At 35.5% G+C, this 16,347-nt stretch overlaps 1 protein-coding gene across 1 annotated transcript in view; it reads right to left on the bottom strand.

Moving 5' to 3' along the window:
- Positions 1-4,064: 4,064 nt before the first annotated feature.
- The window catches only part of LOC136038712 (N-glycosylase/DNA lyase-like), a 46,089-nt gene continuing 33,806 nt past the window's right edge, over positions 4,065-16,347 (bottom strand). The window contains exons 6-7 of the mRNA XM_065722039.1: positions 14,876-15,067; positions 4,065-4,314 (exon numbers count right to left, since the gene is read on the bottom strand). Coding sequence (XP_065578111.1) covers positions 4,198-4,314; positions 14,876-15,067 — 309 coding nt within the window. The 3' untranslated portion in view covers positions 4,065-4,197. The remainder of the gene's footprint in view (positions 4,315-14,875; positions 15,068-16,347) is intronic.

Raw genomic sequence — 16,347 nt, 5'->3', positions numbered from 1 at the left:
CCCAGGCATCCCTGGGGCCACTCTAGTATTGTAGACGTTTCAAGCTTCTATCTACAAAAATGTGGAATTTCACATTTTTTGCCAGAAGACAGATCACGGATGCGGGTTTATTTGTTTTTTTCCCACGAATGATCGAATCGACTCAGTGGTCCTAAAATGTCGCGAGAGGGCTCTTTATAACGGAAATTAAAAGTTACGGTGCCCTTTTTAAATGACCGAAAAAATTGGAGGGCACCTAGGCCCCCTCCCATGCTCATTTTCCCCCAAAGTCACTGGATCGAAATTCTGAAATAGCTGTTTTATTCACCATAATCGAAAAACCTAATAACTATGTCTTTGGGGACGACTTACTCCCCCAGAGTCCCCATGAGAGAGCTGCAAGTCACAGACTTTGACCAGTGTTTACATATAGTAATGGTTACTGAGAAGTATAGACAATTTCAGGGGGATTTTTTTAGTTTGGGGAAGAAGTTGAGGGGGGATTACATGGCAGGATCTTTCTATGGAAGAATTTGTCATGGGGAAGAGATTTTCAATAAAGGGGGTGCAGGATTTTCTAGCATTATTTAAAAAAAAAGAAAAATAAATATGAAACATTTCTTCAGCTGAAAGTAAGGAGCAGCCTTAAAACTTGAAACGAACAGAAATTATTACGCATATGAAGGGGTTCACTTCCTCTTAATACCTCCCTCTTTACGCAAAAGTATTTTTATTAATTTCAACTATTTATTCTACAGCCTTTGTGATTCACGGGTTATTCTTAAGGAATTGGGACAAAATTTAAGCTTTAATGTAAAGAGCGAGATATTGACGAGGGGGTGAACCACCTCATCTTCTATATATACAAAAATAAGTTGTTTGTTTGTGTGTGTCTGTTGAAAGACGTCATGTTTGTGTGTCGACTGACGTCATTGTAAGGATTGAGCATTATGCCGTCATGAAGTTGTTTGTCGACTGACGTCATGTTTGTCGACTGACGAAATTACAGACCGGGACACCGGGACACAAATGACGACCGGGACACAGGGACACAAGGAATATAAATGACGACCAGAACACTCAAAGAGAAATTACAGACTGGGACACCGGGACACAAATAAGAACCGGGACAAATGGAATATAAATGACGACCGGGACACAGGGACACAACTACAACAGGGACGCCTGGGGGCACAGGGGGATATATAAATGACGACCGGGACACAGGGAATGTTCGATTAGCAATCACCATCAACAAAGCTCAAGGGCAATCATTAGAATAATGAGGTATAGATCTGAATACGGATTGTTTTTCCCATGGACAACCGGGACACAACTGACGACCGGGACACAGGGAATATAAATGACGACCGGGACACTCAAAGAGAAATTACAGACCGGGACACCGGGACACAAATGACGACCGGGACACAGGGAATATAAATGACGACCGGGACACTCAAAGAGAAATAACAGACTAGGACACAAATGACGACAACTAATGTTTACGAAAAGGTAAATTTAGAGGATGAGAATATAATTGAAAAGACTAAAGAAATACTTTTTTTAAAAATTTTAATATTAAAATAAATGACAATGATAAAAAGTTCCCTTTCCTATATTGGACTGTAAAATTTCATAAGAATCCCCCCAAACCACGGTTTATTGCTGGAGCAGCTAAATGTCCAACCCGCATTGCTGCTACTGACTTCTCTCTAATTTTAAAGGAAATTATAAATAAACTTAAAACCTATTGTTCTGGTATTAAAAAATTTTCGAATTTCAATCCATATTGGAGTGTTAATAATTCACTGCGGGTGATAGATTCTTTAACAATGGTTTCAGCTAAAAGAATTGAGCCTTTCGATTTTGCGGCAATGTATACTAATTTATCACTTAATGTAGTGTTAGATAATTTAAAAACGGTTATCAAGAAATCTTTCCTCTTATATACTAAGAAGTTCTTAAAAATAGACACTTATAATAAAAAAGCTATATGGACAAATTGCTTTAAGACTACAGTTAACTTGAGATGTTACAGCTTAGATATGATTTCTGATTTATTTTATATAATACTTATATAAGATTTAATGGTAATTTGTACAAGCAAGTCGTGGGAATTCCCATGGGGGGGGGGGGGAAATGCCAGCCCATTTATAGCTGACTTGTTTTTAAGTCAACTAGAATATAATTATATGATGGATAAGAATAATCCAAATAATTTAAAACATGTTTTGTCAAATAATAAAAGATATTTAGTTGATATTTTGGTCTTAAACTGTAAGGATTTCATTGATATTTCTAAAAATATATATCCATTAGAGCTTACTCTTGAACCTAGTCATGGCGCTGGTCTTGAAGATTATTTCTTAGATATAAATATTAATATTTCTGATAATAATAAATTAAACTTTAAAATGTATAATAAAACGGATGATTTCGATTTTAAAGTGATTAATTTCCCATCCCCTGAAAGTAATATACACTCAAATATCACATATTCGGCGTTTTTCTCACAGTTATTTTGATATGCAAGGATTTGTAGTAATTATATTGAATTTAAAAATAGATGTAAAATCTTAAGCCAAAAATTGATATTAAGAGGTTTTTCTGCAAATAAATTAACTTGGCATTTTAAAAAATTTAGTTTTCATTATAACGAACTTTTAAATAAATACCGAAAGAATTATCTAGAAATACTTAGGGAAATTTTCGGTTAATTTCGTAGGTTCGCGAAAAGTTGATGTAGCGCCATCTATTTTGTGAATTGTGTATCTAAAAGAGCGGATTTTTCAAAAATTGTCACATGGTACTGATGAAATCTTTAATTGTTTTTGTTCATTCAGGTTTTTTGCAAAGAGTTATTATTTGTGATTTAGTAAAATTTATCACATTTAGTTTACCTATTGCTGCTAAACAGAGGATTATATTAACAGGATAAGCTTGTTTTGGTGTTACTTGGTTGTTCTGCATTTGCTTGTTTTTTTCATAGGTATATATTCTGGAAGGGATACCTGGCACGGGGATACCATAGGTATTCTGTGGTAGGCACAACACTTGACTGGGTAGAGAATTTAAAGTGCCGAAACCCTATAGACAAGTGTATTCTCCTGATGAGCCCTTGTGTTGGGTTGTTGCCTCGGAATTATTTGTCTTTACTGTTTTTATTGTTTGGTAAATGACGACTTATACTTATTGACGACATGACTGCCTGTCCATGGATTATTCTTTATGGTTGATTGTGTATGGCTATGCTGTTTGACCTATGTGATTTTACGGATGAGTAGGGTTAAGGCCTCATTCAAGTGCTGGTCTATATTAATCACTAATTTAGGAAAACAGTCTTACTTTTCTCCTTCTGTCCCCCTTTTTTTCTTTTTCTTTTTTTTAATGTGTTTGTGCTGTTGCATTGGTGATTTCTCTTTTTGTTATATATATCTATCTATATTCACAGGTGGGACACGTATTTTTTACGTGAGGGTGCTTGGGGGGGGGGGACACGAAGCGCCACACCAACAGCTAGTATGTAATAAAAACATACGAATATAGAAGTTCGTTACGTAAGTCAATTCGTAAATTACGTATATTTTTTACTAATGAAAACGTTCGTAAGAAATTAAAAGATCTAGTTGCCTTTTTAAGAAACCAAAAAACTGGAGGCAACTAGTCCTCCTCCCCCACTCTTTTTTTTCTCAAAATCTTCCGAGTAAAACTATGAGAAAGTCATTTAGCCCCAAAAAAATAATATGCAAATTTCGTTTTAATTATTTATGTGCGGAGAGCCAAAATCAAAACATGCATTAATTCAAAAATGTTCAGAAATTAAATAAGAAGACGAGTTTTTTTTAACTGAAAGTAAGGAGGGACATTACAACTTTAGCCTAAAGAGCGGGGCGTTGAGGAGGAAAAGTCCCTTTCACATACGGAGTAATTTTTGTTCGTTTTAAGTTTTAATGTCGCTGCTCATTTCCAGTTAAAAAAAAACTTTTTTTATGCTATTTAATCTCTCATATAAATAACACCTGTTTCAACTCGTCCTAACTGTACATGACTGAGAGAAAAAGAGTCAGCAAGGTAAATCAATCTACTGTTGGACGTGTAATACCCTTTACTATAATAGTAAAAATAATCAAAATATTGAGAAGGGAGAAATAATTGTAAATATAAAAACAATGCTTCATTTTCATGAGTATCGCTGCTTTTCAAGGAAATTGCTACTCATATCCTGGTATTTTTCTTTCTCTTTTGAACAGTGTTATTCTGTTGATTTTTGCCACGTTTGGGTGCCTTCTCCGGTGGGTCCTTAAGATGTCTTAGGTCAGCGCTGAACAGCACCTAAAAACAAATAATTATTGTGGTAATATAAAAAAGACAAATATTAAAAATGGTTTCAAAAGCATTTACAACCAAACGAAATTAGTATCAAACTTACGATCTGTCTGAAAACAAACAGCTGAAAAAACTATTTCGTTTATTTCATAGTTAAGGAGTATTTTTCCAGAAACTGGGAAAAGAGGAAGAGAAACTATTTGCTTTCCATGGAGGATATGAATAAAACCTCAAAACTTCAATATGAAACCTCAGAATTTGTTAATATATTAGTCATTCGCAAAAGTCAGCGTAGCAACACAAAGAAGCCACTTTTTTGGTGTGCTTTGAATCAAGTTTGACTAAAAGGAGCAAATATTGTTTATGATTTATGAGAATGCTTAGGGATACGGTAAAGATTAATAGCAGTCCTAGCAATAGTACCAGTTCCCACTCTTAGAAGTTGCCCATGTTGTTTGGTCTGGAGTTGGAATTTCATGGAATTCTTTTCTAGGAGGTAGAAGGAAGCGTAAATAAAGTACATTCAATTTATCCAGGGGTAGTATCCTTCAAACCAATCAAACAGTTCGTGGTAACGAACTGTAGTAAGGAGCGACCCGGCTCAATAGTAACCAAAACTCTAAAAAATGGAATTTTGATACCAATAGCTACATCAAAAGAATCGCATTTTAATGCTGGTTTTGAATATATAAGTTTCATCAAGTTTAGTCTTACCCATCAAAAGTTACGAGCCTGAGAAAATTTGCGTTATTTTAGAAAATAGGGGGAAACGCCCCCTAAAAGTCATAGAATCTTAACGAAAATCACACCATCAGATTCAGCGTATCAGAGAACCCTACTGTAGAAGTTTCGAGCTCCTATCTACAAAAATGTGGAATTTTGCATTTTTTGCCAGAAGGCAGATCACGGATGCGTGTTTATTTGTTTTTTTTTTTTTTTTTGTTTTTTTTTCCCAGGGGTGATCGTATCGACCCAGTTGTCCTAGAAAGTTGCAAGAGGGCTCATTCTAACGGAAATGAAAAGTTCTAGTGCCCTTTTTAAGTGACCAAAAAAATTGGAGGGCACCTAGGCCCCCTCCCACGCTAATTATTTTCCCAAAGTCAACGGATCAAAATTCTGAGATAGCCATTTTATTCAGCGTAGTCGAAAAACCTTATAACTATGTCTTTGGGGACGACTTACTCCCCCACAGTCCCCTTGGGAGGGGCAACAAGTTACAAACTTTGACCTGTGCTTACATATAGTAATGGTTATTGGGGAGTATACAGGCGTTTTCAGGAGGATTTTTTTGGTTTGGGGGAGGGGTTAAGAAGAGGGGGATATGCTGGGGGAACTTTCCTTCGAGAATTTGTAATGGGAGAAGAAAATTTCCATGAAGGGAGAGCAGGATTTACTAGCATTATTTAAAAAAAAAAAAACAATTAAAAAATAAAAGTGAAAAAGCTTTTTCAGCTGGAAGTAAGGAACAGCAATAAAACTTAAAACAAACAGAAATTATTACCCATATGTGGGGCTCACCTCCTTCTAATACCTCGCTCTTTACGCTAAAGTATTTTCAGTAATTTCAACTACTTATTCTACGGCTTTTGTGATTCAGGGGGTCATTCTTAATGAATTGGGATAAAATTTAAGCTTTAGTGTAAAGAGCGAGGTACTGACGATGGGGCGAATCCCCTCATATATGTAATAAAAACATGAGAATACAAAAGTTCTTTACGTAAGCTAATTTATAAGTTACGTAGATCTTTTACCAATAAAAAGATTCGTAAAAAATTAGAAGTTCTAGTTGCCTTTTTAATTAACCAAAAAATCGGGGGGCAACTAGGCTTCGTCCCCCGCTCTTTTTTTCTCAAAATCATTCGATCAAAATTATGAGAAAGCCATTGAGCCAAAAAAAATAAATATGCAAATTTCGTTTTGATTATTCCTCTGCGGAGAGCCAAAATCAAAACATGCATTGATTCAAAAACGTTCAGAAATTAAATAAAAAAAAACAAGTTTTTTTAACTGAAAGTAAGGAGCGACATTAAAACTTAAAACGTACAGAAATTACTTCGTATATGAAAGAGGCTGCTTCTTCATCAACGCCCCGCTCTTTACGCTAAAGTTTTTTACTGTTTTAAAAAGAAGAATTGAGAGAAAGAGTCAAACTTTAGCGTAAAGAGCGGGGCGTTGTTGAGGAAGCAGCCTCTTTCATATACGAAGTAATTTCTGTGCGTTTTAAGTTTTAATGTCGCTCCTTACTTTCAGTTAAAAAAAACTTGTTTTTTTTTATTTAATCTCAGGGAAGGGAAGATAGTGTTTTCTATCAACAATCGTTGAAGTATCAAGGACAGTGTAAATGGAATCTGATTGTTTTAATTTGCTAAGTGGAAACTGACGCAACGAAATGTATCTTCAAAAACTAGGAAAAGCTAGGGATCCAATATCAAGTAAAAAGAAACCTCTATTTTCAGTTATGGAGTGTTCAATAGCAGCAGGTGCAAAAAGAAAGAAATGGGAATAAAAAATCCGTGAAAAGTAAGCTAAGACTGGGACTAAACAGCAAAAGAAGGCGTGGCTTTCTTCTGAAGATTAATTTAGAGGAGTGGAGTTTTTCCGTGGGAGGTAGGGGGCGAGGATGGAACTTGAAGCGAGTAATGATTATTACTTTGCAGCCTATCTGACGTGTATCGGCAAAACTAGTGCAAATGAATCTGGTGGTTACGTTTCCCCTATGTTTGTGGTATTGCGGAGGACTGGCGCTTTACTGAAAACGCAAATCAATATAGAAGTTTTGGTACGATAAAAGTAAACCATTTAAGAACACTTTTAACAGTATAAAATTAAAACATGTTTTGATTGTTACTTTTTTTCCTTAAACTTTGTATCACTTCTCCACAATGAGCTCAGTTTAACCCTTAACTGGCAGGGTAGTGTCTATTAGACCTCAGCACACAGTGTTTTGCTGATATAGTGTTTCCATTCCAACAGTATTTCCAAATATGGCTAGGAAGCCAATTTCACGTGTATTCTTCGGACCAGTTGAGCTCTAAACCGAGGAGAAAAAACATCTCGAAATCACTTACAGATGCGTAGATAGAGGGCCCTGGGGTCTGTCAGACCCCACCCAGCAGTTTGCATAACTTTTTTGTGGCTTAACGGATAAACTAAGCTTACTAGACCCTTTCGGAATTTAATGTATAGCCATATTTTGAAAAAGACTAAGTTGTTTGTCTTTCAAAAATGAGGAACATTGCAGGCTAAATGGCTCTTGAAAACCAACGGAATTAAAGCAAAATTTTGCATACCTTCTTTTTTTTATTATAACCTAAACTTGGTGTGACTTTAGCTGATTTAACGTCCTTTCTTGCTCCGCGTGACTATTTCAATTTGACCTTAACATGTTTTTCACAGGTTCGTGCCAAAATCCTGTAGTTTCCCAATTTGGGTAAAATAGAGAAACTAAGAGATTTTTGTTTTATTATAAGAAAAAAATGACGAAAGTTTAGTTTATAAAGAATAAAAAGTATTATTAATGGAAAGAACATTAATCTTTTCGCAAGCCTTGAACACAATATCAAAACAAAAGGAAAATAAAAGCTGAAAAATAAACAAAGGACCTAAATCATAATGAGTTCCCATGTAAATGTTTACCCGAATTGCGTTTATCTTAAAATAGTAAAATTGGTCTTAGTAATTTATAAAAAAAAAAAGATTAGCAAAATAAATTGCTATGTTTCCAAACACATCAAAACACAACAAAGAGTTAATTGATTTAACAGTCTCTACTGTGATTTTAACTATATTTTATTTGTAACAATTGGATCTCTCCCTAATGCTTTGGGAGTCATAATTAGTCTGAAGATGTAAATTTTATACCTAGTTGACATCACGTAGCTGCAAGCCTTTTTAGGCCTTCTGTATCTCTTTGGAGAAATCAAGTCAGGAAGTGAGGATTGCGAAGGTATCTTTGCAGCTGATGGAACTGTGCCGGACATTTTCCGCGCTTTGATGAGCTGATGCGGTTCCAGTATTTAGAAAACTGTCTTCAGTTGAATAATAGACACACATGCAGCAAAAGAGGTGGACCTCTAAATCCCATCAAAGAGGTTTTTGACCTCTTCGTCACAAAAATGCAAAGCATATTACTCACGAGGCAAGTACTTGACGATTGATAAAAGGCTAGCTGCTTTTAAAGGACGGTGCAAATTTAAGATACACATTCCCTCAAAACCGAACAAAGTGTGGAATAAAAATTCAGTGCCTAGCGGTCTTGAAGACATTCTATCTGTCTAATACCTTTGTCTATGATGGGAAGGAAACACCTGTGGTTAAAATCCAGAAAGCTTCAGTTCCAACATGAAAATGTCATTGCCCCTGTTGATCACTTGAAGGGTTCCAACAGCAGCATCACAGCCAATAGCTGGTTCGCGTCTGTAGAGTTTATAGAAATGCTCACACCCTTAAGAATTACCTACGTAGGCACAGTGAGAGAGAAAAAAAGAGAGATCTCGCCCATTTCCTCGCTAGTCATGCAAAGGAGCCCAACTCGTTCATCTTTGGGCTTAGAGACCATCTGGTTGTGGTGCCGTTTGTTCCAAAAAAAACAAAACAAGCAGTAATTCTTGCTTCAGCGATGTACTTTTCATTAGATATCGATCATGAGAGTAGTAAAAAAGAGATAATCATGATGTACAACCCAACAAAAGTGGAGTAGACTCTCTAGACCAAAGGTGTTCTAATTACACGACTAGCCGCGCACGAGAAGATGGTCCATAGTGCTGTAGCTTGCGATCATGGACATAGCTTGAGTCAATGCCAACGTAATTCTGAGCTACTCAAGACCCCAGAAAATGACTTATCCAGAAGAAAAATGCTGATAGAGCTAAGACGATGCCTCATCGATCAACATCTTTGGATCAGAGAAACCCTTCAAACGACCCCACGAGAACTGTGTTTTACGATCGACAATAGTACGTGATTTTCAGCTGAGAATGTCCCCCAGGTGACTTCTTCAGGTTCCAATGAGCAAGAAGGTCGTAGCATCATTTTCCCCCGATGAGAGGACAGAAAATCAAATTATACCAGCAGTGCACGCCAAAAAAGTGTGTGTATGGAACATGCCATATTCGTCGGCCTGAAATACGAATAATGGGAGCATTCTTGCATTTTAGTGTTTCTAACTATCTGAGTGTTTTGTAAGCGAAATGGCAATGCATTTATAACGGTATTTTTTTTCTCGAAATTTTAAAAACTGGGGTCTAGCAGACCCCGCCCTACAGTTAGTGTAACTATTTTTCACCCTGCCAGTTAAGGGTTAAGGATTCTGTCGTTTTGGATCTGAAAAGGACATTTTATGATTATTTTGTATACTATTTCAAAAAGAAGCGATCTTGTTTGTATTAAGACTACAGACTTGCTTTAGAATTTAAATCACAACATGAAATTCTCCGTTTTATAGAGAGAAATAACCGGATTTCCTGAGTTCATATTACGGTTGATATGTTCTTCATTTCCAGTTATACTAAGTGAGACCAAGATATTAACTGATAAATCAATCCATTATTTTGTATACTGTTTAGTGACTTTAAACCTATTATGTTTATGACTATGTTTTTAAGATGGTTTTAGTTGTAGACGGAAAGTTACTGATATAACATCTCCTGTGAGACTATAAAAAGTGTTATAGATTAGTTTGTTGTCGAGAGGCTAAGTTCTTACTCTTGGCTTCTAAATCAATATTATTGTTTTTTTATATACTTGGCTTTTGTTTTTTCGGTGAGGCGCTGGTTTTCTGTGGTCCTGCGGGGATGGAGAGGTGTCACCATTTGTTTTTTTTGCACTTGTTTTGTTGGTGTGTGTTGGATGGGCTTTGGAGAGGTAATTTTGTTATTCATATGTATGCTCTTGTTTATATATGTAGTATATATACTGTTTATATATACTGTTTATATACTGTTTATATATACTGTTTATATATACTGTTTATATATGTAGCATACATATCAACTGTGCGTTGATAGAAGAGTATCGCCAAGCGCTGAAGACCATGTTGTGACCAAGATGGGCCCAGGATTGCAAAACGCCTCCATTCAAACTAGAGGTCCAAGAAACTTCTTGCTGTCTTGCACTGGTATCCCCGTCTTGCACCGGTATCGGGGTCATTGCTTTTCCTGAGGCGAAAATAATTTCAATGATTTAAAGAACATGCAAATTGGAACTTGGAACGTTACGACGTTAAAAATTGGCTTTTGTATCAACATTTTGAATGACGAATTCAGATGATTCGAACTGGACATATTAGAAGCTTCTGAAACTCATATCCCAAGGGTAGGAATCATGAAAAGTGTGATACAGAATCGGTTTATTCGCGCAGGAACGATGGGGTACATAGACAGGGAGTAGGGGTCATGATGAATAAGAAAGCTGCTAAGTCTTGCTTAGGCTGGGAAAGTATTAATAATAGAATATTAATTACTCATTTTATGGCTAAAAAGTTCAGGGTATTAGTTAGAGTAGTATATGCCACTGTTGAACCGACTGACGGAGATACTAGTAACTCAGATGAATTTTAAACTCTTCAAGACTGAGAAATACTGTAGACAAAGTTTTAGGAGGAGAACAGTGTGGCTTTAGAAAAGCTAGAGGATGTGTCGACCAAATTTTCACTCTTAGGATAATAATTGAGAGGTGTCTTAGTTGTCAAACACCTTCGGTTCTCCGTTTTATAGATTACGAGCAAGCGTTCGATTGGGTTGATAGAACAGCTTTAGCGAAGATCTTATCCTTATAAGGTGTACCAGACAAATACATCAAAGTGATTAGTGTCATGTAGGAGAATAATACTGATGCGGTTAAAGTAGGAAATGAGGTTAGCAGCTGCTTTTGTATTAAATCAGGAGTTAAGCAGAGTTTTGTTCTATCCCCATTTATATGGATCATTTTGATGAACTTAGTTTTAAGGAGCACAGGAAAGGCAATGGAAGACCATGGTAAGGAAAAGCTCTCCTGGACTTAGATTATGCTGATGATTTAAGCATCCTAGATGAAAGTGTGAGCAAAACGAATTAGCTTTTAGAAATTTTGTGAGTTTATGGTGCTAGGATAGGTTTGAACATTAATGTCAAGAAGGCTAAGCCACTAAGACTAAGAATAAGTGTAAATGAAAAGGTTACGTTGGGAAACCAAAAGATTGATCAGGTGGGCCACTTCACTTACCCAGGCAGAATTATTAGTAAAGATGGTGGGAGCGGTGAAGACGCTAAAAGTAGAATAGCCAAGGCTCAGGGTGTTTTTTCACAGTTGAAAAAAAGGTTGGAAGAAAAGGATGATAAGTCTGCAAACGAAGATTAGAATATTGGAATGTACAGTGATGAAAGTTGTCAAATATGGCTCTAAAGCATGGACGATCCGACAACTGGATGAAGATTTACTAGATGTTTTCCAGAGAAATTGCCTACGGATTGTTCTGGGTACCCAGCTGACTGACCGTATTTCAAACAGTAGGCTGTACGGAAAATGTGGTTCAATCCTGCTTTTTAGTGCTATAGTGAAAGAAAGGTTGAAATGGCTAGGGCACGTTCTGCGGATGAAGGATGACTGATTATCGAAGATAGTGCTTTTCAGCCAACCGTCTAGGGTTAAACAGGCAAATTAAACAGGCAATTAAAAGCAGGTCGTCCGCGTCTGGGGTGGGAGGATGTCATAAAGAAAGACTTAAAATAAAATGGGAACTTCCTGGGAGGGTGTAAATAGGAAGCCTTTGAATAAATTGGGATGAAGAAGGAGTGTGCGTAGCTGTGTTGGCCTCAGGAGGCTCTGTGCTGCGGTGAGTTGTTAGTAACAGTAGTCGTAGTAATCCCAGCAATAAATGGAATAATTTCTAAAAACAGAAAGACAACATGCAACTGTTTAAGGTGTCTTAAGCTGATAAGAAATAATAAACAGATTAACCTTTATGATTAGCAAATATTGACAAAAAAATTTGATCCATAATAAATATACTTTCAGTGTCCATTTAGCTATTTCGAACTTGTAAAAGTTTGTGTTTTAGAAGCAAATAAATAAAAAATATTGTTTTTGTTACAGAAATCAAAATCTAAAAATGCTTATCAATTTAATAAATCGATTTTACAGTCCAATGGGTATTTATGCAACTAGATAACTTAAGTATACATAACTAAGCCCATAAGGCTACGTCTCCTCTTCTGATCTGAGCTGTAGAAAGAGGTGATGGCCTGTAAATATACATGGGTTTGATATGTGAAAAGCTTTTGGCTCTGTTGTGCAAACTCAAGCTCTTTATCCCCTGGTTTCATATAGAATCAATTTTTTACTAAATATGTCCTAAAGTATCGGTAGAGGAATTATTTCTCTATCTTAAAACTATTAATGGCCTTTATTTAAACTCTTTAATTCTAGTAGCGCAGGCATGACATAAGGAAAAATTCTCCTTCTATCTTTAAACAGTATCTGCCTAATTTATAGAGTAGTCCTCCGTTTACTTGCTTTTTATAAAATTCAAATGTTTTTTACTTACCATACACAGATTACTTTTTCTTAATTAGTCATACACAGCGGAGGCTTTCTAATTAAGATAATTTTGTTGCCTCTTCTTTTTCCACTATTATATTCTCTCGTATTGTTGACAAATGTGAATTCCTCTCTTTTGGTGTTAAGCTGCATCTAGATCACCAATTAGTTGCCAAATCTTTTCATACCTTTTATTGAATATAATAGACTGTTGAGAACCTTGGTGACATATATTTAAAGTCATATCGGTCGCATAAATTTTCCGACGGTAAGTTTAACTCCCTGATTGGCTATTCAAAAGTCGTTGCGAACAGGAGTAAATAATATTGTAAAGCACTGGCGAAACATTAGTCGACTTTCTGTGTTACTTCTATGTGGTTTGGTCAACATTTTCCTCGAAAAAGAAATCCGAGCTCTCCGCTCTGTGTATTTTTGGTATTTCAGATTTTTTACTTTATCTACCAACATATTAGAATAGAAAAGTTTTGCAGAATTTTAATGCTCCAGATATAAGGGCAAAACTGGCTTTGCTACACGAGGAGCTGTCTGAGTCTGCTATTCCGAAGTTTCAATTATTTCATGGTCTTTTGCCTTTTTTCTGTTCTAGTTGATTATTTCCGTTGTATTTTCATCTCTCTTCCTATTTTAATTCATTACTCGAGTTTTTTTTATGGTTATAGTGGGTTAAAAATAAAATATTAGTATTATAACAATCAACATATAGATTGATATCACAACTTAGTAACAATTGATTATACAGCTTATTGATATTTATCTTACTGCTTAACGATTTAAACTAATAAAATTATAATTTTATAAATATTCTAAATCTTGTTTTCCTGCCTTTAAAATGGAAAATTTTTGCCTGAAAAAAGAAAGCAAAAGAACCATTCTTTCATCGGCCAGCGATTTTTGTCATATAGTGTCATAAAGAGAAAACAAAAGCATAAATTTCAATAAGCCATATTTCTGTATCAAGAGGAAGACAGAAATTAAGAATGTACTTAAGACAGAAATACCGAAATTGTTCTACTTTTGTGAGAGATATGATTTTGATTCTTACCACTTTTTTGTTGTTCTTGGAAATCAACAATAACGATAACGTAAGAAAGTTCACTTTAGTAAAGAGTTATGTGCTTTCAGTGTGTTATTTATTTACTTGCTCTTTGTTTGTTCCCAGCAATTTCACATGGAAAGGTAGTTATAGTAGTTTGGCAAGGAGCTCATTTGACTAGAAAATGAAAGTTCAATTATCTTTTTTAAGAATCAAAAGTAAACTAAGAGCAACCAGCCTCCATTCCATGCCGGCTGTTGCTGCCCAGCCACCCATATGGGACAAGAAGTCCAATGTCCTGTGACTTGTTGGGAGAAGACATCCAATAAAAATTTTTAGGTAGCCATTTTGTCAAAAATAGTCAAAAGGTCCAATAAATATGTCCCCAAAGAGGATGCAGCGTCCACAGTCCCTTGGGCAAGGGTCATCAATAATATAAATTTTCAGCTGTTTACAAATGGGTTTTATGATGGATAAGGGAACAGGCTTGATCTTGGATGTGTGATTGACTCAGAACTTCTATGGATCCTTCTCAGGGCCAAAATGATCAAATGTCGAAAAGGGCGACGAGGGAAGAGAGTGTTGGGGGCCGTCAAAGCTTAGCACAATAAAGTACCCCGGGCAAGAGAATGACTCCCTCTCCTCCTTATCTTCTATAAGCCAAAGCTTCATTTTGAAAATTCTAAAAACAGTTTGTATTTGATAAGTGTGTTTTTTAATTGTCACAATTTGATCATTCATTTTTAATCTCAGTTCGTTATAGGATTTATTTATTTACCTATATCAGCTTTTGTTATCGCAGTTTTGTTATGTTTTCGTGATTTTTCATTTTGATTTCTGTTCGTTTTGGGTTTCTTTTGCCCATTTATAGTAAATTATGTTCCTTTTAAGGTGAATTATTTTTTTACAACATTTCTGCTCGTACCAAATTAACTTCACTTTTTCTTTAAGAAACTTCTTTTTTGAATTTTTTTGGATTAATGTGCAAAAATCACTTACTGTATGAGCCCATCCGGCATAAGGTCCATAGAGCTCTTGAAAAAAGATACTAATTTCTGAATATATGCGATGCGTCACTGACTTTTTCTCAGCTAATGCTGGTAAATACGTTTTAGCAATTTGAAAAACATGGGTATCTACAGGAATTGCACAAGTTTTGTCCAAAGACATGAGGCAGATACAGTCAGCTACCTAAAAAAACGAAAAAAAGTGAGTAAATGTAAACGCAGTATCCGGGTGGAGAACCTAGAACAGACTTCTTCGCTGGAGATTCCCTTGAATACTAGGATTTCTGGGATGAAACGACGTAAAACAGTTAATTTTGGGGATTAAAGAAAAGTCAAAAGATGAAGATACCCCCCCCCTGGAAAAGGGCATTGTTCATTTATCCCTCCTAATTCCTCCCCCTCCCACCCTTTCAAACTCCAACTTTAATTTTTTCATTGATACTACCATTGAAAAACGCCTTTTTTGGTATTTTCATTGAACGAATTAGTTATAGTCAGAACCTATTTTAACACCAGGCTAAAATTCGGGATTAGGACCTGATTTCATCGGTTACGTTCAGTTTGTTGTCTGTCAGAACCGCCCACACGCGCAGTGACGTAGTGGGCTAAAATGTCTGTACCAGTAGGCATCTGAATCTAACATTTTTATAGTACAAGAAGAAACATTTAATTACCAAAAGGTATCGAACTCATTTAATATGGATTTAGCGTTTAATATACTATAAGGAGACTAAAGGTTTTATTCTAATTGAATAAATAAAACTGGAAAAAGTAAAATTCTTTTTATAACAAATAAAAATCAATAAGTAAAATTTGAATATCATAATATGTATTTTCATTTCAATGTTGTACTAACTGAAAAAGAAAATATTGGTAATATAATTCGCTTTCAGTGAAGCGCCAATGACGCAGTAGGCTTTAGATTTTTAAAGTTAGGAAGGGAGGCAGTAGCTAAAGTTTTGTCTGTAGTGGAACTAAATTTGTCGTGAATGATCTTGGGAAGAAACAAGGTTAAAATAAATATTTGGTATATAATAACATCAACTGCTTAAAAGCCCATCAGTCCAAATTTGATATACCTGTAATTTCATTTTTTATTTTCAATGCTGTAAAAAGTGCGTAAGAAAATGTTGTTAATAAAGCACCTTTTTCAGTAAAGCACCAATGACGCAGTAGGTTTTAGAATTTTACAGTTAGGGAAGGAGGCAGTACCCATACTCTTCGTTGAATTGATTTTTGTCCGTTTCAATCTTGATTTGCATCATGTTCAATTAAAGCTTTATTCGTTTTGAAGGTTTATTTATTTATTTATGCTAGTACATGTTGTATGTTTATTTACTATGATTGTTTATTAGTTTCTGTTCGTTTTCGGTTTCATTTATGCTAAAATACTAAAAAAATTCGTGTTCGTTTTAAGCTTGATTTGCATATTCAATATAAACTGTACTCGTTTTAAGATTTATT

This window comes from Artemia franciscana, chromosome 18, assembly GCF_032884065.1.
Source record: "Artemia franciscana chromosome 18, ASM3288406v1, whole genome shotgun sequence".
NCBI lineage: Eukaryota > Metazoa > Arthropoda > Branchiopoda > Anostraca > Artemiidae > Artemia > Artemia franciscana.
This window is presented reverse-complemented; position numbering and strand designations above follow the sequence as displayed.